The sequence below is a fragment of the Manis pentadactyla genome, chromosome 5, assembly GCF_030020395.1.
Source record: "Manis pentadactyla isolate mManPen7 chromosome 5, mManPen7.hap1, whole genome shotgun sequence".
Lineage (NCBI taxonomy): Eukaryota > Metazoa > Chordata > Mammalia > Pholidota > Manidae > Manis > Manis pentadactyla.
This window is the reverse complement of record NC_080023.1, coordinates 174,034,864-174,056,473: the sequence shown is the minus strand read 5'-3', so window position 1 is coordinate 174,056,473 and position 21,610 is coordinate 174,034,864. Positions and strand designations below refer to the sequence as shown.

At 41.9% G+C, this 21,610-nt stretch overlaps 1 protein-coding gene across 1 annotated transcript in view; it reads right to left on the bottom strand.

Annotated features, from left to right (window-relative positions):
• The window catches only part of VAPB (VAMP associated protein B and C), a 58,054-nt gene extending 37,406 nt beyond the window's left edge, over positions 1-20,648 (bottom strand). Inside the window, exon 1 of the mRNA XM_036901886.2 lies at positions 20,350-20,648. Coding sequence (XP_036757781.1) covers positions 20,350-20,407 — 58 coding nt within the window. The 5' untranslated portion in view covers positions 20,408-20,648. The remainder of the gene's footprint in view (positions 1-20,349) is intronic.
• Positions 20,649-21,610: the final 962 nt, after the last annotated feature.

The window sequence follows — 21,610 nt, the reverse complement described above, 5'->3', positions numbered from 1 at the left end:
AAGACCTGAATGTAAGTCATGAAACCATAAAACTCTTAGAAAAAAACATAGGCAAAAATCTCTTGAATATAAACATGAGCAACTTCTTCATGAACTTACCTCCCCGGGCAAGGGAAACAAAAGCAAAAAATGAACAAGTGGGACTATATCAAACTAAAAAGCTTCTGTACAGCAAAGGACACCATCAGTAGAACAAAAAGACATCCTACAGTATGGGAGAACATATTTGTAAATGAATACCCAATAAGAGGTTAACATCTAAAATATATAAGGAACTCACAAGCCTCAACGCCCAAAAAGCAAATAACCTGATTAAAAAATGGGTGGAGGATCTAAACAGACACTTCTCCAAAGAAGAAATTCAGATGGCCAACAGGCACATGAAAAGATGCTCCACATCGCTAATTATCAGGGAAATACAAATTAAAACCACAAGGAGATACCACTTCACACCCGTTAGGATGGCCAACATCCAAAAGACAAGGAACAACAAATGCTGGTGAGGATGTGGAGAAAGGGGAACCCTCCTACACTGCTGGTGGGAATGTAAATTAGTTCAACCATTGTGGAAAGCAATATGGAGGTTCCTCAAAAAACTAAAAATAGAAATACCATTTGACTCAGGAATTTCACTCCTAGGAATTTACCCAAAGAAAACAAGATTCCAGATTCAAAAAGACATATGCACCCTATGTTTATCATAGCACTTTTTTTAATTAAGGTATCACTGATATTCTTATGAAGGTTTCACATGAAAAACATTGTGGTTACATTCACCCATATTATCAAGTCCCCCCCATACCCCACTGCAGTCCCTGTCCATAAGTGTGGTAAGATGCCACAGAGTCACTACTTGTCTTCTCTGTGCTACACTCTCTTTCCCATGACCCCCGCTATACCACTAGTACTAATCATAATACTCCTCAATCCCCTTCTCCCTCCCTCCCCACCCACCCTTCCCCATCCATCCCCTTTGGTAACTGCTAGTCCCTTCTTGGAGTCTGTAAGTCTGCTGCTGTTTTGTTCCTTCAGTTTTATCACAGCACTATTTATAATAGCCAAGATATGGAAGCAACCTAAGTGTCCATCAGTAGATGAATGGATAAAGAAGATGTGGTATATACACGCAATGGAATATTATTCAGCCATGAGAAGAAAACAAATTCTACCATTTGCAACAACATGAATGGTGCTACAGGGTATATGCTCAGTGAAATAAGCCAGGCAGAGAAAGACAAGTACCAAATGATTTCACTCATTTGTGGAGTATAACAACCAAGCAAAACTGAAAGAACAAAACAGCAGCGGACTCACAGACCCCAAGAGACTAGTGGTTACCAAAGAGAAGGGGGTGAAGAGGGGTTATGGGGAGGGAAGGAGAGGGGATTAAAGGGCATTATGATTAACACACATAATGTAGGGGGTCAAGGGGAAGATATCATAGAGCACAGAGAAGACAAGTAGCGACTCCATAGCATTTTACTATGCTGATGGACAGTGACTGCAATGGTATGTGTGTAGGAAACTTGATAATATAAGTGAATGTAGCAACCACTATGTTGCTCATGTGAAAACTTTCTAAGATTGTATATTAATGATACCTTAACAAAAAAAATTAAAATATTTTAAAATGTATATATATATAAAAAACTAAAGATACTTGTTTTATAGAGATTGTCTTTCCTCCTTTTTCTGGAGTTCATGAAATTCTGGCATCACAAATACAGACCCTTTCGTCGTATGTCTCCTGATATAGCTACAGTACTTTGAAACTCAAACTACATGTGTTACCAGATAAGTTATATACCAAATTGGTATATAATCTATCAGGTCTCAGCTTTCCAGATATAAACTTTAAGTTATTAGCTCACCATTTTTCTCACACTCTGCATAAAAAGAGCCCTATTACTTTATATTCTGGCAGACACAATTTGGGAACAGTATCTCTCCTTTCTTCCACCCATACAAAAGACAACTTACCATAATTCACTACAACTCTGAAAAGATTACCATCTGGGAAGGCAATAATCTGCCTCCAGAAGCCTAGGACTGATGATGGATTTTAAGACAATAAAATTATGCTTGAGGTTTCAATACAACAGACTGTGCATAGGAAAAGTATATTAAAATGGGAGGAAATGGACACTGTAAAGTAAAATCTGTTGGATATCATACAGACGGCATTAAAATTGATCCTTTGACAGTGTATTTTCTTTAAAGGTATCCTATTGCTTCCTGCTTTCCCCTACCGATCTGCAATGCACCAGTGCTTACATTGTATCTCTTGTTTATGTAAGTCTTCCCCCCCTGCCAGATGGAAGCTCCATGAAAACGGAGACCGCTCTGTCCCTCTTGTTCACTACTGATCACTGGCATCCAGAACACTTCCAGACATAAAGCAGATGCTCAGGATATTTGCTGAATGAATGAATGGCCATGCCATGCTTCCAGATATTTTAAACAATGGTTTTGCTTTTCCTGTATGCATACTCTTGTATGCACAACCCGGCTCTGGGTGAATGAACACTGACACTCTGCTGCCGCCTCCGCAACATTACCACCCTTTTCATCTTCAGCACACACTAACCATCAACCGGTATTTCATTTGTTCTTCCTGTTTTCCACCTAGATTAAACCTCGACATGACAGAAGACTGTACTATCCTACTCCTCACTAGATGCCCTGAGCCTAGGACAGCACGACACAAGTTGTAAAAGCACTCAGCAAATGTGTGCAGCACGAATGGATGGATGCCAGACATCCTCAGAGGAAACCCAGCTCTGATTCTGGCACAATTCCTACGAACAGGTAGGTGCCTGCTCCGTAACCTGGATCTGAAGTCATAAAAATCTGTGCTGTTCATACACAGGTTGAAGGTATTAAAAATGTTCACTTGTGTCAATAATGCTATCATTACTATTCTATGATAATTTTGTTTAAAGTTATCCCCTATAAGAAATGGAAAAAAGGTATCACAGTAACAGGTATCCTAAGAGGGTGAGCTCTTAAATAACAGTGAATTCAAGGATAAGGACACTGGGAGACATTTTTAAAAAATCTGTTTTCTTGATTAAATTGTTAGCTCACACATTAAATCAATGTTTTAGAAAGAAAAATAAAGCTTTGCAACTAACGTGTTTTTAATGGCAGACACTGAATTCTAGTATTTTGGCAGAAAGCCCAATTGTGTAGCTCTTATTCTGAAATGAGCACACATAAACAACCCAACACAGACACAGAACTTTCCTGATGAAATCTTAGAACGCAAAGCTTCCTAAATTTAACACAGTAACCCCCACCCCCCACCCTCGAGCAACCTTGGGAGACAGCAACTACTGGGAAACATTACACTCCCCCCAACCACAGGGAAGCACTACCACCAAGAATGCTCCATGCTGATGCTGGGGAGGGTTTCACTAACTACGCCAGCCTTTCAGGCAACCTGCTCCGCTCACTAGCTTCCCACCTCCCCTGGAGCAGTCTGCAACCAATCCACTGGGTGGGAAAACTGGACCCAGACACCCTACTGTAGTGTAAGATCAAAGACACAAGTGCTGCCAAGAGCCTAAGATCAAACTCAGGAAAGCCACCCAAAAAAGGCGCAGTTAGACAGCAAGCGCCGGCCTAGGAATCGGAAAGATATTTGCAGATTGTATTAATGGATAAGCAATTATTATTCAGAATATAGACAGAACTTGTAATAACAAATGTGCTAAACTCTTATGAAGCAATACCACACAATTGGAAAGAATAAACTAAATCTGTTACTTCCACAACAGATGTGTCTCAAAAACATATAAGTGATAGATATGCCATGACACTACATTAAGTAATGAAGAAAAAATTGTAAAGAGTTCACACTAAATTCCTCTGGAGAGTAAAGAAAAGAGAAGAACATGAATGGGCAGATATGGAGGGCAGGCATGTCACCAAATTCTTAGTGAAGTTTATTTATTAAACAAAGATTTAAAACAAGTCTAACAAATTAACATTTAGTTATTCTGTATTCAGGTGTTTATTACGTTATCTGTATCTAAACTTTTTCCACATAAAGAAAGCTACTTGTAGTTTACGTGAGATAGAGACAAGTTCTTTTGAATTTTCTTCTTTCCCAGAAGGCCTTTGATATATATAAAAAAAATACTGGATCCTGAATTACAGAGTTGTTGGAAACAAACATAACTACATCGATAGCCATTCTTGTGTATATAAAAAGCAAGGTTATCATTTAAAATATGTACAGAGTAGCAGTGGTCTCAGTAATTCAAGACAAAGACCCAAATCTAAAATTTTGGCAAACTCTATTATAAGAACTCTGAAGAGTAGAAGCCTTTACCAACTGAGAGATAAATATTATGACTTCTCTTTAACTCAGCACTTTCTTTTCTAAATAGAATAATGGCTAAAAGCATTATACAAGGGCTAAAGCTTTAAATATCCTACCCACGTCCAGCACTAAGAGAGATTATAGTACACAGATGAAGATTAAGGTTAATGGCACACCTGATGGGTATGAATTTTATTTATCAGTCCTAAAAGAATCTTAGACTATTTAATAAACTGTATTTCTTCAATGCACAATTTTTATCCAATTTACTGACAAATACCTAGTAATTTTTCTCTATTTAAAAGACCAAAATCTGTGATTATAGTGATCATGGAAATAAACAAAAAGATAAGTAATATTCCACTCCAAATAAAATGCTACCTACGTAACACAGTGGCAAAACATGACATTTTTTTTTTTTGAGAGGGCATCTCTCATATTTATTGATCAAATGGTTGTTAACAACAATAAAATTCTGTATAGGGGACTCAATGCACAATCATTAATCCACCCCAAGCCTAATTCTCATCAGTCTCCAATCTTCTGGAGCATAACAAACAAGTTCTTTCATGGTGAACAAATTCTTACATAGTGAATAAATTCTTACATGGTGAACAGTACAAGGGCAGTCATCACAGAAACTTTCAGTTTTGATCACGCATTATGAACTATAAACAATCAGGTCAAATATGAATATTCGTTTGATTTTTATACTTGATTTATATGTGAATCCCACATTTCTCCCTTATTATTATTATTATTTTTTTAAATAAAATGCTGAAGTGGTAGGTAGATGCAAGATAAAAGTAGAAAACATAGTTTAGTACTGTAAGAGAGCAAATGTAGATGATCAGGTGTGTGTCTATAGACTAAGTATTAATCCAAGCTAGACAAGGGCAACAAAACATCCACGGATGCAGAAGATTTCTCTCAAAACAGGGGGGGTGAGGTTCTAAGCCTCACCTCTGTTGATCCCCAATTTCTCACCTGATGGCCCCCCTGCAACTGTGCCCGTCTTAGGTTGTTCCTCCCTTGAGGAATCTTACCCGTCTCTGGCCAACCAGTCATCTTCTGGGGCCATACAGGGAAATGTAAAGTTGGTAAGTGAGAGAGAAGCAATATTGTTTGAAAAGGTTAGCTTTTTACTTCTTTGCAGATTTATGCCCTGTGGCTTCTATGCCCAGCATTTGTCTTGAGGTATCTTTACCACTTGGAAGAATTATGATACTCGGTAAATTTGATACGAGGCACAAATTCTACTTAAGGGTTGTAATTAGGAAGGAAGAAGAAAAGCTATAGAAGTAGCAGGCGGAAGAAAACATGGGAAGATTGATTATTTCTTTGACATATCTTCTTGTAGAGTAATTTAAGCATGTATAGGTTTTAAACTACTAATTAAATTGCACACACACACATTAACATAATAGGAATACAGTTACATAACCAAAGCAGACCTACAATTACCAGCCATCTCCAGTGAAACCAAGAAAACCAGTTAGGCACCTTAGGCATTTGTGAAAACTTAACGTGACATTTTTTTTTAACACAAATCAGGAGTCAAGGCAGACATGCCCAAGTGAAGGATATGAGTGAGAAGAGAGCAAGGGTACTGATCCCTCAGGGCTATAGTCGTGATTTTAACTTGACAGAACTACATATTAACAGTTCAAGTCAAGAGCATAAAGTCAGTTATCAGAAGTAAAAACTTTCCCCAAATATTCAGTCTTTAGTGGATATGATAGACAACATATACGAAAAGCCTCCACACCAAAATCAACACATCCCAATTCACAACAGACACACAGAGGAGAGAAGCTAAACACATTTAGCATTCCGCACCTCTATGGTACAACTTCAATTTTCAATTTATGAACAATGAGAAAATAAAATAGCAGGTTGTGGTTTATCAGTTACTGTGTAATCTGCTCTGGTTTCCCTTTCAACAGAGAACCTAAGTGGCTATACTGGTGAAAAGAAATTATCAACCAGGTCAGCAGGTCCTTAAACAAATTCAACAAGAGGCCAGGGCAAGAGGCTATGAGACTTGCATGAAAAATATCTTCTACTTTCCCCTTTCTCTGCCAGTGGAAATCATATTTATTCTTCAAAGTTTTACTCAGATGCCTTTTCTTTTGGAAAGGCTTAACTAATCTCTCAATCAGAAAAAAATTACTCTTTTCCTATACTGTGTTCTAACAGTAAGTTGACAATTGCCAAATTTAAATCCGCAATTTATATCCTGACCCTCTACCTCCGACTTCTACTTGCAGGTGTACTAAGCATTTCAAGTGTTCATGTCCAAACAGCTCTCTCGAATACCACTCCTTTCCCCAAATTCACTGCTTCACATCTCAGGAAAAGAAATCACCACTCATCAAAATGGTTAGACCAAAACCAGTCACATTAGTCAACCCTCTTCCTCTCCCACTCCACATTTAACCCACCAGCAAGTTCTGCCATCTCCACCTTCAGAGTAGACTTGGAACAGAGAGCTTCTTACCACATTCCCTCCAGTGCCACTGCCCTGGTCCACACCACAGTCTCCTGGACCCCAGGCCTGGACTACTGTAGTGGCCTATTGGCTTCCACGCATACCACCCCCCACACATCACCCAAACCCTGCTCTCCACACAACAGCCGTGGTATTTTAAAAATAGACTTCTGCTCAGAATCCTCCATGGCTTCCCATCTCACAACAAAATCCCGAGTCCCTCCTACAGCCTTCCTACTAGGAAGGCTCCTCCTCCCTCCCTAGCCCATTTCCTACTGTGCTATTCCATCGCTCCACTGCAGGCATATGGACACACCAAGTTTTTCGCCACCTTGGGGTCCTGCACTTGCCCTTCCCTCTGTCTGAACACTCTTCCCCAAAATGTGTGCACAGCTTGCACACTCAATTGATAAAGGCCTCAGTTCAAATATCACCTTCTCAGGGACACAGCCTTTTCCAATTACTCTCTTTAAAAACAGAACCTTCTGCCAAACCCCTTTATCCTGTGCCCCACCTCCACCTCCCCCATTTAGCAGGCTACCAATATCTGGCACCATATTTCCTATTTATATTCCCTATTTTTTATTTAGTGCCCATCTTCTCCACTAGAAGATGAGTTCCATAAGGCAAAGGTTTTGTCAGTTTTTTTCATCTTAGTCTCTCAAGTATCCAGAACAGCACTTGCCACATGGCAAGCATTCAATAAATAACTGATAAATAAATGGTCTAGATACCAGGGTAGGCCCTCAAACCAGAGAGATGACATTGCTCCTGCCCAGAACCCTGGGAAGACAGAGTAAATATACTTGGAGAATCATTTTAGCTCCATCCAGAACTAATGAAAAGGAATCTCTGGGATTGATGCTGCTCAGAAATGATGTATCTTGAGGAAAAAATTGTCAAGTGATAGTGACATTAGTTAACATTTAAGAGTACCAGGTCTGTTCTAAGCACATTACATGCATTCATTCATTTAGTCCTAACATGCCATAGTGCAGAATCTGAGGCACAGAGAAGTTACTTTATCCAAGGCCATGTGACCTTGAGGGAGCAGATCCAGAATTCACACCCAAGCAGTTTGACCCCAGAGCCCACATCTAACTGCTGGGTTGTATGGGTTGTATGCAGCACCCCAGTGCACTGAATACTGCACAGGAGGGTGGGGAGCTGAACACTGATGGAAGTCCTGGAATTTGAAAAGATGAAGAAACGTACATTCTGAGCTGTAGGAAAAGCCTGGTCAAAGCACAGTGTGGTGTGGTCAACAAGCAAGGGGCCTTTACAGGGGACACCATATGGTTAGAGCAGAAGGGGTGTGAGGGAAGTGAACGAAGCTGAGAAACGGGGGGAATCATATCTGCTCATGCTTTTCCAAACCATACAGTTTAAGTAAAAATAAATCGTAAAAACTAACTGCCTTAACCCTGTCTACACAAGTGTGGCACTGAGCTCTACATGAGGAAATAGAAGAAACAATATTAAAAATTGTTCTAGGGAGGTAGGCATGAGGAAGGAAAATGGGATTCCACTTTCTGATCAGGGGCTCTGAAAAGCACTCACTGCTGCAATCAGCATCCAGTATAAACCAGAGATAAGAGGATCTGTAACTATGTAACTAATGCATATCTGCATGTGTGTGTCTGAGTGTTCACTATTCTAAATAGCTTGAAAATACTGTATTTGTGAAAAATGGAAAATAAAAGCTAAGATTGTTTTTTTTAAAAAAATGTGTGCCCTGATTTTGAAAGGCTTTGATGTTGACCTAAGAATCTCAAGCACTATCCCGTGAAGCCTGGGGGAGCCAAACTTTTAAAATAAAGAAAGAACATGATCAAATTTCAATTTTAGAAAAATGGCTCTGAAAAATGGTATACAGGATAATTTGAAGGGTAGGGGAAATAGAAAAATTAGAAACTTAGAATTAGAACCCAGGGCAATAAGCCCAAAAGGAGAGAGCCTATACTGACGCTATGGCACTGGGGACAAAAAAAGCAAAAGGGTACAGGAGATGTTGCTGATTGAAATGGACTGAATGCATGTAAGAGGTGTGGAAGGAGGGCGAGTGAAGGAAGAGTTTAGGATTTCTGGCTTAGCCTTATGGGGTGTGAGGGCCATTTCCAAGACATGGAAGGCACATTCAATGGGAATGAGTGGATAAATCATGAATGCAATGTGGAATATGTTGAGTCTTAAGTGCTTTCATGACAACCAGACAGGCAGGAATGTCCAGTAGGCAGAAAGCCAAGACATCACAAGATCTGCTTGGAGATACAGATTTGTAAGTTTTCTGTGTAGAAGAGAGAGCTGAAGACATTATTCATGAGATAACATACAGAGAATGGCTAAATGGAGAAGACTGAGGACAGAGGCCTGAGAAATGTCAACATCCAGTGAAAGAGATGATAAAGCAGTAGGCAGTTCACCAGAAAAGTCAAAGACAGATGCCACAGAGAAACCTGCTAAACTGCAAAGGATTCCAGTGAAGGGGAAAGGTTGAAAACCAGTGAGAGTGAAGATGTAAACCAGTAAATGAGATTCATTGCTTTAAAATTTCAGTTGTGATGGAAGACTGGGCATTTACTTAAGTAAGGGAAGATCTGGAGGAATGCAGTTTCTTTTTGGGAAGAGGAAACAAGCATATTTGTAGGCAGTGGGAAGAAATCAAATAGAAAAGAAATGTGAGACACCAGAAACAGAGCAGCTGACCAATGGAGCAAGATACCAACATGGTGGGAAAGGAATACAATAAAGAACACTAGGTAAGGAGGTTGTCCTGCGTTTCAAATAAGGGAGGATGAGTGAATACCTAAGTTTGTAGAGAAAAGAAGTGATCAGCACCAGGTAGAAAATACTCAAATATTTTGAGTGAAATGTACTGTGTCCATGTCAATCAGCGGCACACAGCAGGCCCTACCGAGGGGTCTCACCATTCCTTACCACACATGGTTTTCTTCTCTTCCCCTTCTCTCCTTTTTCAGCATTCTTAGACCCAGACACCATTAACTCCCAGAGACCCTTCCACGTGCCATGCATCATGCTAGGCACTGATATCCAGGGATAAAAGACACATTCCAAAAACGGCAAAGGTCTTGTTGATTAAAGTGAAAGAAGTAACAAATACACCGCACTGTGCTAAGTGTGGGAGCTCAGAGACAGGCGCAGTGTGAGCGGGGAGAATGTCAGGAAGGTGATCTCAAGGATGTGAGACCGTGCTGAGCCTTGAAGCTATGTGGCGGGCAGGCAGTGGCACAGGAGGAAGAACGAACTCACTCTGAATGGTGGAAGCAGCACATGCACAACCACCCAGGCAAAAGCCCAAAGAAGAAGGACAGGCCAGAGCATAAGCATGAGGAAGGATGATGCAGGGCAGACCAAGGGTGACAGGCACAAACCATTTTCCACAAACCTTTTGGCAATGGGGAGGTAAGTTATGATTTTAAGCAAGAAATAAGCTCAGATTTGCATATTTGGAAGTGTCGTCAGCATGGAGAGAAGAGAGAGGCCTCAGACAGGAAGACCGGTTAAAAGGCTATTACACGGTCATCCAGGGGAAAGATGAAGCAGCCACTGTCATTTTGGGGACAAGGAAACGGGGCAGATTTGGGTCATGGGTTTTCCAAGTCTCCGGGTTAGTCAGCTGTGTGGATGTGGGTACCATTCAAGGACATAAACACAGAAAGAAGAAATGTGGAGAAAGAGGAAAAGGAAGTGATGGAGACTGTAGTCTGGGGCTTGCTACACTTGAGCTGCTATGGCCCATATGGGCTTGGGTTGGCCTGGGGTCATCTGTAAGTGATGTCAGAAGCCAAGGGTACTGACAGAAGAGGGAAGTAGGGAGAAAAACAGAGAGAAGAGGAAAAAGAAGAGGGGAAGAAGGAAAACCCATACCCCTCAGCATGATCAAGAGGACTCCCTGCGTGGAGCAAGTAGCCAAACGGGAGGAAGAAAGCCCAAAGAAAGTGTCAAGGAGGTGAAAGTGTGTCAAGTAGCAAATCGTTACAGAGAGTACCCGAAAGGTAAGGAGTACAGTGCAACAACTGATGTGGTAGCAAGGCAGTAACTAAGTTCCTGGGCAATGACTTCAGGGGTGACTGGGTGGTGAGAAAATGGAGACCAAGATTACTATTTCCGGAAGCTTGCTGGGATAAGAAAGTGGAGGGAGGGCAAGCAGGACTGAGAAAGCATTTATCTATCCTTTCTTAAAGGCGGAGAGACAACACTCGGATGTTTACTGAAGACTGACTAATAGTCGAGCACTGTGCTCAGTGCTACATATGTAAAGAAATCCTGCTTTGGAAGGGAAAGGCAACAAACGCCTTCATTTAAAAGACAGTGATAACAATGAAATGACCCAAATAAACTGACCAGGTTTTCTCTGGGTTTCCCTAGATGGCTACTCATGCTTCTTCCACCTCTGTCACTCTCAGAGGGAGATGAGAGGTCAGCTCGGCACTGCAGTGGACTGTGATCCTCCTGTCCCCAAATTATGAGAGAAGTTTCCAGTGAGTGCGCCCGCAGATCCTCTAAGAGTGATTCATGGCTTTCCTTCATCCAATTAGTAAAGCTGTGTCTGACTTTAAAAAGGTCAGAAAGCACGGATTTAGATTTTCAGAGCAGTCCACAGGATACATTTATATGCCAGCAAATCAATTCCACCAACAGAACAAGAATCCAAATAAGCCTCCACAAGGACAAACCTTTGGGTTTTTTTCAGCAGTCCCTCTTTTCTTGTGCACTCTTCTCCTTCAAATGGGCATACCAAACTCTGAAGAGATGACCAAATCCAGGGTTGTATCCCTTCTTGGGATACTAGGAGAAGAAAACAATGGTAAGAGGGGAATATATTCTATTAGTCACTACGAGGAAAAACTAAAGAAACAAAACCTACAGGAGCTTGAATTCTAGCAAAGACAACAAAGCAGTGAGAAAATGGAGCACATGGAAATTAACACATAAACAAAAAATGCAAGTGATATACAATTTGTACAACTGGAGGCAAAGCAGAAAAACTGGATGAGAATATCTCCAAGAACACTCAGGAAAGGTTAACAGAATACTGAGATTTTAAACAGGAACAAGAAGATTCATTAATATTCAGGAGCCTACTCAAGCAAAGCACTGGTGGGAAATATGGGAAATAAAGCCAGTTTCTGCCCTCTCCATCTTTCTTCTTCAGCCAAAATAAACTTTAATCTCACATGCTCAAGGTTAGAGCTGGAAGGAACACCAAAAGGCACTGAATTCAAGTTTCCTCAGGCAACCAAGGAGGAAATCAAAGCTGGGAAGATTAGCTGAGTGCCTCTAAATGACAGCAAGGACAGGAACAGAAGCCTCCCTTTGTAATGCAAAGCACATAAGCTAATTTAAAGGCTGAAAGACCTAGGTACAAATTACACCTTGGCCTAGCCGGGGGCCTAGGTTCTTTCATTTCTAAAATGGAGATGATGATAATACTGACTTCTCAGGTAGGAACCCTTCTTTTCCTTCCCTTTTTTCTACTATACAGTAAATGTCGAATGATGTAGTTAAAAGACTCAAACAGTACCAAATTAATCTGCATTGTCTGTGATGACAGACATTGAGGAAATACAGGACTCTGGCACAAGGAGTAGAGTGGTAGAAGGGAAGGCAGAGTGATCATATTAGCACGTAATTTTCAACACTAATGAATGAATGACACAATCAGAACTCATAATGAGGGACAGTCTAAGTGTCCTGTCTCCATATTCTCCTCTCTGCCTCCACCACCTAGAGGTTGGACACTTTAAGGGCCAGGACTCCTCCCCAGTCCCCAGCCCAGGGCCTGGCCCACAGAAAGCTTCCAGTAGGTGTTGACCGAACCAACCCTGAATCACAGTCACGTTACATTCCACCATACAAGATGGGATCCTCTGTTCATGAAGAAAACCTCAAAGGATGAGTTGTGGAGAAGCAAAACACCCAAAATATTCCCAACTCTACACAGTCATCATACCCATGTACACCTCTAAACCTTCTCCAATCTGATTCATATGCTTGGATGTCAGCATTTGGGGAAATGCCGTCCCAAAGTATAACTCATACAGAAGAAAACAGCACGTTTTATTACTCACCTTGAGTTTCTCTCTTTCAACATTTGAGAAATCTCTAGTTATATATTAACTCATCCTTATTTGTTTCTCTGCCTCAAACACTGGCCTGTCAGGGGCACTCAGGACTCAAGGCTCTGTAGCCCCACTGCAAATAAAATCCAAGGTAGGACCTGCACAGGCCATTTATTTTAGATATCCCTATCTTAATAAGCACCCTTTCCAACTTCTCTAATGCCCACTTCACAAATCTGCAGGCCTAGGAAATCTCTACCACACACAAGTTTCATCTTACTTTCAAAAGACTCAACAGCAGAATTACAAATTACTTGAAAGTTAATGTCTACTAAATATACAGAATAATTAAACACTTTCAGAATCTGATATAAAAAGCAGATATTCACAAGGTAAATCAAAGAATGTTTTGAAGTCATCAGTATAAACTTAAAAATTCCAGAAAATAATTCTTAATATTCTTAAGAAACTATCCTGATAGCTACTAACATTTCCTTAATGGTTATAAATCCTCTGCTTCCCTCCCCCCAAAATGAACCCCTTTCTGAGTTCACTCTAGAGAGCTCACAGTGAGATGGCTTCGGGGCTAGATAAACCCGGGTTAAATCCCCGCACCACCACTTACCATCATGGCCTCACCCAGAAGGAAGGCTACCTCACCACTAAGTCTTACCTCAGAATTGCGACATAGATAAAAGAAGAAGATAAAGTACATAAAATATCTGCCATAGTTCCTAGACTGTGTATCTTCTGGACTGTCTTCTGGAAATTAAGTATTTATCTTCTAGAAATGTTTATTCTTCCCCTACCTTTTTCTTTCCCCTCACATACATCATCAACTTCAGCACCACTAAGACCACCGCTCTTAACCTCAGAACCAACACACTGTGGGGACGGGCGAGGAGGCTCCACCCCTTTGTCCCTTGCAAATATGCTCTCTGCTCCTAGCACCCTACTTTCAGTTTTCTATTCTCCATTTTCTGAGCACCCTCCAGCCACAAAGACAATCCAAGGAATTTGGATAGTAAAGGTTCCAAGCCATATCATAAGCAATTCAAATCCAGGTAAATGGTCCAGTGGTCCACGCACTGCCCTAAAGTACAATCCAAAAGACAAACAACAGTCTCTCTACCTCTCTCCAGGAGTATTTATTTCCCTAATCCCTCATCCCAGGTAAATTAAGGTTATAGGAGCCTACTGAAATGCCAACTGTATACTAGTTGAAACACATTACAGGTATCTGTAGGAATGTGCACCCACCAGTAAGACTACAGATGCGACAACATACTCAAACCAAAAGCCTCACTGGAGAAGTTACTTTGCATAAATGAGGATAAATACTAACCTGCTAGTCAAAAACTGATAACCCTTCTGAAAGAACGAAAGAACACTCTAGGATGATAGTTCTATGGCTTTACAGTTTTGTTCAATTAATGCTAAAATGTTATTAAAAGAAAGTGCTTCCATAATATTTTTTTTCCATACAAGGGGGAGAAGCCTTATAGCACATTAAGGTATTGTATCTATTCTGAAAAACAGATATTCTAGAGATACTATTTTGCCACATTGATTTTTTTTTTTAATAATCTTAAAATGACTGTCAAGTTCAGTAACTTTATTTCCGTAACAAAGCTCTTTAAACACTCTTTTGTTTTTGTAAAGCCAGCAACCCAGGTATGTCAGGTAAAAATTTCAAAGAATGCACATACCCACTGAGCACAGACCAAAGAGATCCTCAATATGCTACGCTGACGACAGCCTGAAAAGGGCCCAAAATGAGAGAAAGTGAGGGAGAATCTGGAAACTATAATGCAACTTTGTTTTTAACAGAATCCCCACTGCAAAGTAACTGAGCAGAAGGCTTTTATTTTATTTTATGAGAGACACTCTACAGCAACCTTGTCTTGACTAATGGAACTCAACACTCTCTGTGTTCGTCTTTCTTGTCATTTTGCTGAAAGCTGCTCTGAATCATGGTCATCCTTTAGGTGGCAAATTTTTCAAATACAAATGGGGGATGTCTCATGTAACCTTGAAGATAATTCCTTATGTAAAAATTCAAGTTTCGGGTTCTAAAAACTGAGCCTAAGAGTAGTATTCCAGTGATAACTCCCTTCAATTTCCCCTAATTTTCAACTACTTAGTGATAATATTGCAGGGTCAAAGTTCTCAAGAGTTTTGCTTTCAGCATTGGAAGGAAAGATGCTATATAATTTTAATAACTAAAAGATATGTTAATCTTTAAGAGTTCATCTCTTTAATAAGCATCAATTCAGACTAATTATTTTAATAAACCCACACTTGGATGCAAAGCTACCAGGTAATTATGAAGATAACTATGACTCATGTTACATCCACACACATTAGGAAACTATTACCATTTTCCAAATATAAGCACATGGCCAAGAACTATCCATTTTCCCCCCAAAGGCATTAACTGTGAAGAAAGGAAGTAAACAAGTGGATAAAAGTTAACTTCTAGTTCACATTTTTCTTCAGGAACAAAAACTCAGAAGTAAATAGCACAATCTACGAAAATTTTAAGTTTGATTAAAGCTTAGTAAGTTTAACACCACTTGCTTCTGATGAGCAAGCTGGTTAATGATTAAATGAATTAAGATAATCTACTCAGGATGGCTTTAAAACACTACTATAAAGAATGAACTTAAGCACACTGACGACATGTTGTTGTACTGTTAAAACAGACTGCTCTTCATCCAAAAGACAAACAACAACAAATGTTGGCGAGGCTGTGGAGAAAGGGGAACCCTCCTACACTGCTGGTGGGAATGTAAGTTAGTTCAACCATTGTGGAAAGCAGTATGGAGGTACATCAAAATGCTCAAAACAGACTTACCATTTGACCCAGGAATTCCACTTCTAGGAATTTACCCCAAGAATGCAGCAGCCCAGTTTGAAAAAGACAGATGCACCCCTATGTTTATTGCAGCACTATTTACAATAGCCAAGAAATGGAAGCAACCTAAGTGTCCATCAGTAAATGAATGGATAAAGAAGATGTGGTACATATACACAATGGAATATTATTCAGCCATAAGAAGAAAACAAATCCTACCATTTGCAACAACATGGATGGAGCTAGAGGGTATTATGCTCAGTGAAATAATCCAAGCAGAGAAAGACAAATACCAAATGATTTCACTCATACGTGGAGTATAAGAACAAAGAAAAACTGAAGGAACAAAACAGCAGCAGAATCACAGAACTCACAGAACCTTTGGACTAACAGTTACCAAAGGGAAAGGGACTGGGGAGAATGGGAGGGAAGGTAGGGATAAGGGCAGGGAAGAAGAAAGGGGGTATTACGATTAGCATATATAATGTGGGGGGGAGGAATGGGGAGGGCTGTGCAACACAGGGAAGACAAGTAGTGATTCTACAACATCTTACTACGCTGATGGACAGTGACTGTAATGGGGTTTGTGGGGGGGACTTGGTGAAGGGGGGACCCTAGTAAACAAAATGTTCTTCATGTAATTGTAGACTAATGATAACAAAATTAAAAAAGAAAACAGACTGCTCTTTATGATCACGAAATGCTAAGGAAATCAGTGCTATACTAAAACTAAAGAACTCATGCTGTACTTAGGACCTGAGAGATAACTACTTTTTGAACTGACTGTATCTACAGGTTTTATAGTTTTTAACTTCCTAAACAATATCAAACTACACATTAACTTAAGCTGGTAAGCCAACAATCTAAGCATGCCTTACACAAAAGTAGTGTCCCTAACCTATCTACCATCAACAGTTGCTTTTTTCTCCCCAAAGGGTAATCAACCATAACCAATGCTTTTGTGCTGTTCCACCTGATAACCCTACTGACCAGCTGGGCTGTCTGAGACTTACTGAAGGCCAATGGTTCAGTGTCAGAATAAAGCAATGGTAAATGGGTCCACGATAAGTTTAAACTTTAACCAAACAGCTCATGAGGACAGTTAACAGACCATTCTCATGTAACAGTATCAAGGTATGGGGCGATGGGGGTGGGGGGGTGCACACTGGGGCGTGGTGTGCTAGGATGTGAAGAAGGATTAAGAGTCTTGGACAATGACCACAAAGGACAAGACATATTATTTACCATGGATGGAATTGATGGAAGGGAAGGGACAAAGGAAAAAAAAAAATAGAGATACAAAATGTCCTGAAAGTGACTCATTCAGAAAGGTCTCTATGAGCCGGGCAAAAGTGAGACTTGGGAGTAAGGAGATGGAAAGAAGGATTAGGACTAAGAAGAAGTGAGATCAACAGACAGGGGGATATACAAAGTATACATTTCACAGGTTTCCAGAAGCCCTTAACTCTTTCAGAAAGGTCCCCAAAAGAGCTTCTACTATTTTGCCATAGCAACTGTCAAGGAGTCATGCTTCTTTGAGGGGCCAGCGGTCTCTCACTGATACCAGACACAAGGCATGTAAGTCTGTGTTCTTTTCCTCTGTAACATCCTTAACTTCACACAAAATGCCCAACATGAAAAATAACCCAATATACAATCCCATATCAATGTAGGCTGCACTTAAAAGATTGTTTACTTCCTTTAAAAGCTTATTTATTTTTTTCCTTTAGATGATAAGACAGTTGCATTATTTCAGGCATTTAATTGCCTTCTTAAGCAAAGTTAGCTTACAAGTTTGATTCACCTAAGTAAACCATCCAAAATCAGTCATCACCCTGAGTAACTTGGAAGAGATGAGTTAAATGTGCCAGTTCGTTCTCATCCTGAAATGAATGATCTCTATACAGCAAGCCAGCATACTGAGCCTCTAATTTCATTGTCTTAGTGCTCAGTTTAAAACAATCTCATAAAGTGGTTTACACATGCCTGCAGATGCCTCTTCTCAAATCATGAGCCAACAGCCCTCAACAATATGACACCACAACTTCCTTAGACCACTTCTCTAGCAAAATACCCAGTGGCTTTGACCTGGGCAATCCAGGGCCAGACTGTTCTCTGCTATACCTTTTAGGTAAAGAAGTTGAAATGATGAAACCAGTCGTGTAAATACAACCACCAAAATCTTATAATATTGAGCATTTACAAGGCTGCTAAATAGCCATAACATGACTCCTTTGAAACTGTAACTTCTCAGGAGGCAAGGTAGATATGAGCACCATTCCCATGGACTGAAGAGGGACACCAGGCTTTGGGGAGAGAAGAGCCCAGCCCAAAGTCAAACATCTGTAAGTGAAAAGAACTAGGACAAAAATTTGATTTTCTCAAATTACTGTCTCTTTCCATAACATCACATTAGAGGAGAGTATAGGCACTGGGTATGGGGTGTATGTTACGGTTGCAGGGGATCAAGCAAGGAAGGAATAGCTGAGAAGCAATGCAACTTGAACTTGGGCACTGGAGCCTCTGTGCACAGAAGGCCTTAGATCTGACTCCTGTCTACTGGCCAGCCTCATCTCCTATTCTGTCTTCCAACCCAGCAAATGCCCTTTGCTACTGTCATTCAGAACAACTTGTGGAATCCCAAAGAAGCCCAGTCATCTCAGCCTTTGTGCCTCTATACATGCAATTTCCTCTGCCAGACATGCTCCCCACTCACTTATTTTGGCCTGCTTCCATTCGACCTTTGAACTCAGCTCTAATGACATCTCTTTCAGGAGTTGACCTCCTTGGCACTCTCTGGGCATTCTAGATTACCTCAGATCATTTATTTCATTGTCCTGGTTGATTTTGTCCTCTGCTCCCTTTTGTAGGCTTAAATTCTGGGGTGGGGGATTTGAGGGATACATGTGATGTGACTCATCTTCACTGGTACCTGACACATGAAGCAGGCACTAAGCAAATATTTGTGGACCAAATGAATAAATGTGCCAATTCCCAGGAGAAGTCAGACCACACTTCAGGGGTAGAGAATTTTAGCATCACCCTCCACATTCACTTCAGCTACTTGGATCCCCTTCCCAATCTGGCTCCTCTAGGGAAAGGCCGTAAGAACATCACGCAAGCTAAAGTCCTGTCGTAGAATTATAATCCATTTTTTGTTTTTTTGGGGTTTTTTATTTGTTTGTTTTCATTTTAACTGGCAAGTTTTGCTTCTTTATACATTTGGAGTCATTTCAGATTGTTAACTGGGGAGGCAAAGCGACAGCCACAATTGTGGAGTATCTCCCAGGGATCAGACCACATAATCATTAAGGGTGTGAGCTCTAAGGCTGGGGTTCAAATGTGCCATTTGACAACTGGGTAATACTTCCTGCTAATATAAACAAACTGGGGTGCCTCTGGCCATCATTCATTCTACAAACATCTATTAAGCACAAGCTGTGGGCCAAGTGCTGGCGATACAGTGGTGACCTGGCTGTCCAATCTAAAGTACACTGTCTGTCATCACCTCAGACTGTTTCATGTCCTTCCCAGCATTTTCCATTATCTGTAATACTGTTTGCTAGCTTGTCTCCCCTCATGAAAAGTAATAGCTCTATTAAATAGAGCAAAGGACTTGTCTGTCTTGCTCATTCGTTCTCTCTCTCCAGTGCCAAGCACAACCATATAGTTAATATATTTAAAAAGAAGGAATGAGCAAATCAGGTAAGGTCCCTCTTAATCCATGGCACTTATATTTTGGGGAAGAAGGTGAGGAGGGGGACAGGGAGGGGGGAGGGAACGACAAAAAATAAATAAAGGTACACATTACAAAGGGTCCTGGCTTCCCACAAACACACGTGGCACACTAACCTTCCGCTGGCGCCTTTCAGGCTGCTCTGGGGGCAAAAGGACCTCACCACACCGACGGAGCCCCGCAGCTGCACAAACGCAAGCAATGGGCGTGAGGAAGCCAGCAGAAGGGCGGATGGGCCACGCGTCATCAGAACTCCTGCGGAGGTGCCTTTCATTCATCTGTTCTACAGATATTTATTAGGCTCCTAATGTGTGCTGGGCATGGAGCAGAGAATTGACAAGGTCCTGTCCTCATGGAGTTTCCCTTCTAGTGCAGAAACAGTAAACAAGTGCGTAAAATGGTCCTTTTATGTACCGGTGGGTGCCGTGCCAACCACGGAGCGGAGGCGTGACGGGGAGTGACTGCAGGTGACCACGCGGGGGTGGGGGACCAGAGCAGGCCCCCACGCGGTGACATCCGGCCAAGACCTGAACAGGTCAACCCTGCGGAGGGCAGGGAAGACCTTCCAGGCAGAGGCAGCCGCCGGTGCTCACACTCCAGGGCGGACGGCAGCGACAGAGAAGCGGCCACTCGTCGAGCGCCTCCAGGGCGAGCCCCGCGCCGGGCGGAGAGCAGGCCTGGGCTCCACGCACCTCCGGGGGCGCGGGGCAGGCGTGCCGGCCGCGGGGCCCCGGGCGGGCGGGGGCGACGTCACCGCCACGCCAGCCGGTCCCTCGCGAGCGCGGGGGGGAGGGCGGGGGGTGACGCGGGCGGGGGCCTGGCCCGCGGCCGAAGATGGCGGGCCTCCGGGCTTACCTCGGAATTTGAGCTCGTGCTGCGGCTCGAGGCTTAGGACCTGCTCCACCTTCGCCATGTTCCTCAGCGGCGGGGCACCTCTGCCGGGAGACCCCTGAGAGGTCACCTGAGGCGGGAGGCCTTAATGCTGCGCCCCGTTTAAATTTGGAAAGTGGGGCAGCCGGCCTGGGGCTAGGGCGGGGGTCGCCTAGAGGGTGAGCGCGGTGGGGGCGGGGGACGGCCTAAGCGGTGCAGGCGCAGGGGCGGAGGGCGAGGCCGTGGCCGTGGTGCCCGGCGAGCGCACGGCACGCACGCACGCCGCGACGTACGCACGCACGCAGCCGGCTGACTGGCTCTGCCCTGCGCGCGCTAGGGCTGCGGGGAGGGGCGCGAGCATAGCCCCTCCCTAGCCAATGCGCAGGCGCGGAACCTGCCGCGGGGGCGGGGGGCGGGCGTCACTCAGATCTAGAGGCGGGGCCGGTTCGGGACGCTCAGCAATGAGGACCTTTGTTGCAAAGATTATTTACTCAGGGCCCATGGGGGCCAGCAGTTGTGTTGAGTGACTTACTCGATGAGAAGTAAAAATAAACTTCCACTTTTCCCTTGCTTTTGTTGTGCCAGGTACTGTTAGAGATTTTGAATAATAACAAAGTACTCTTTGTTGTATAAACACAGTGTTAATGGGTGATTGATGTGAGCTATGCTCTGTGACATAGACTAGGTAATAAATAGAAATACAGTAAGCTACGAGTTATTAACTTTATTTTGTGCTACTCTGCTGAATGCTTTCAATAACAGCATGAATTGTAATAAATAAAAGCAACTGTGCATTAAATGTTCACCATGTAACAAGTACTGTGCTGAGTCCTTTACTAATAGAAAAAAATATTTAGAAATACAATGATCACAAAAGTTAACCTGGTTCCTATCCTCTCACTAGAAACTGTTGGAGAGAAAGCCTTTTAATAACCGCACAAATTATGTGATTAAAAATTGCTGGGAGCCCAGATGTTTGGCCTCAAAGTACACTCTCCTTCACTATTGCCATTTAAATTTCATTTCATTATATAATGTTGACTACAGAAAATTTGTTTCTTAATGTATATATATAAATGATACATGTATATAGATGAAACAAACAGCAAACAGTTAACAATGTTGACTGCATGGCAGGCATACTGATTCATTTCTTGTATTGTTCCCACTTTCCTGTATACTTGAAACATTTCATTATAAGAAAGTGTTTTTTAGATAATCTTAGTCTTTTAACTACAGCATTTGG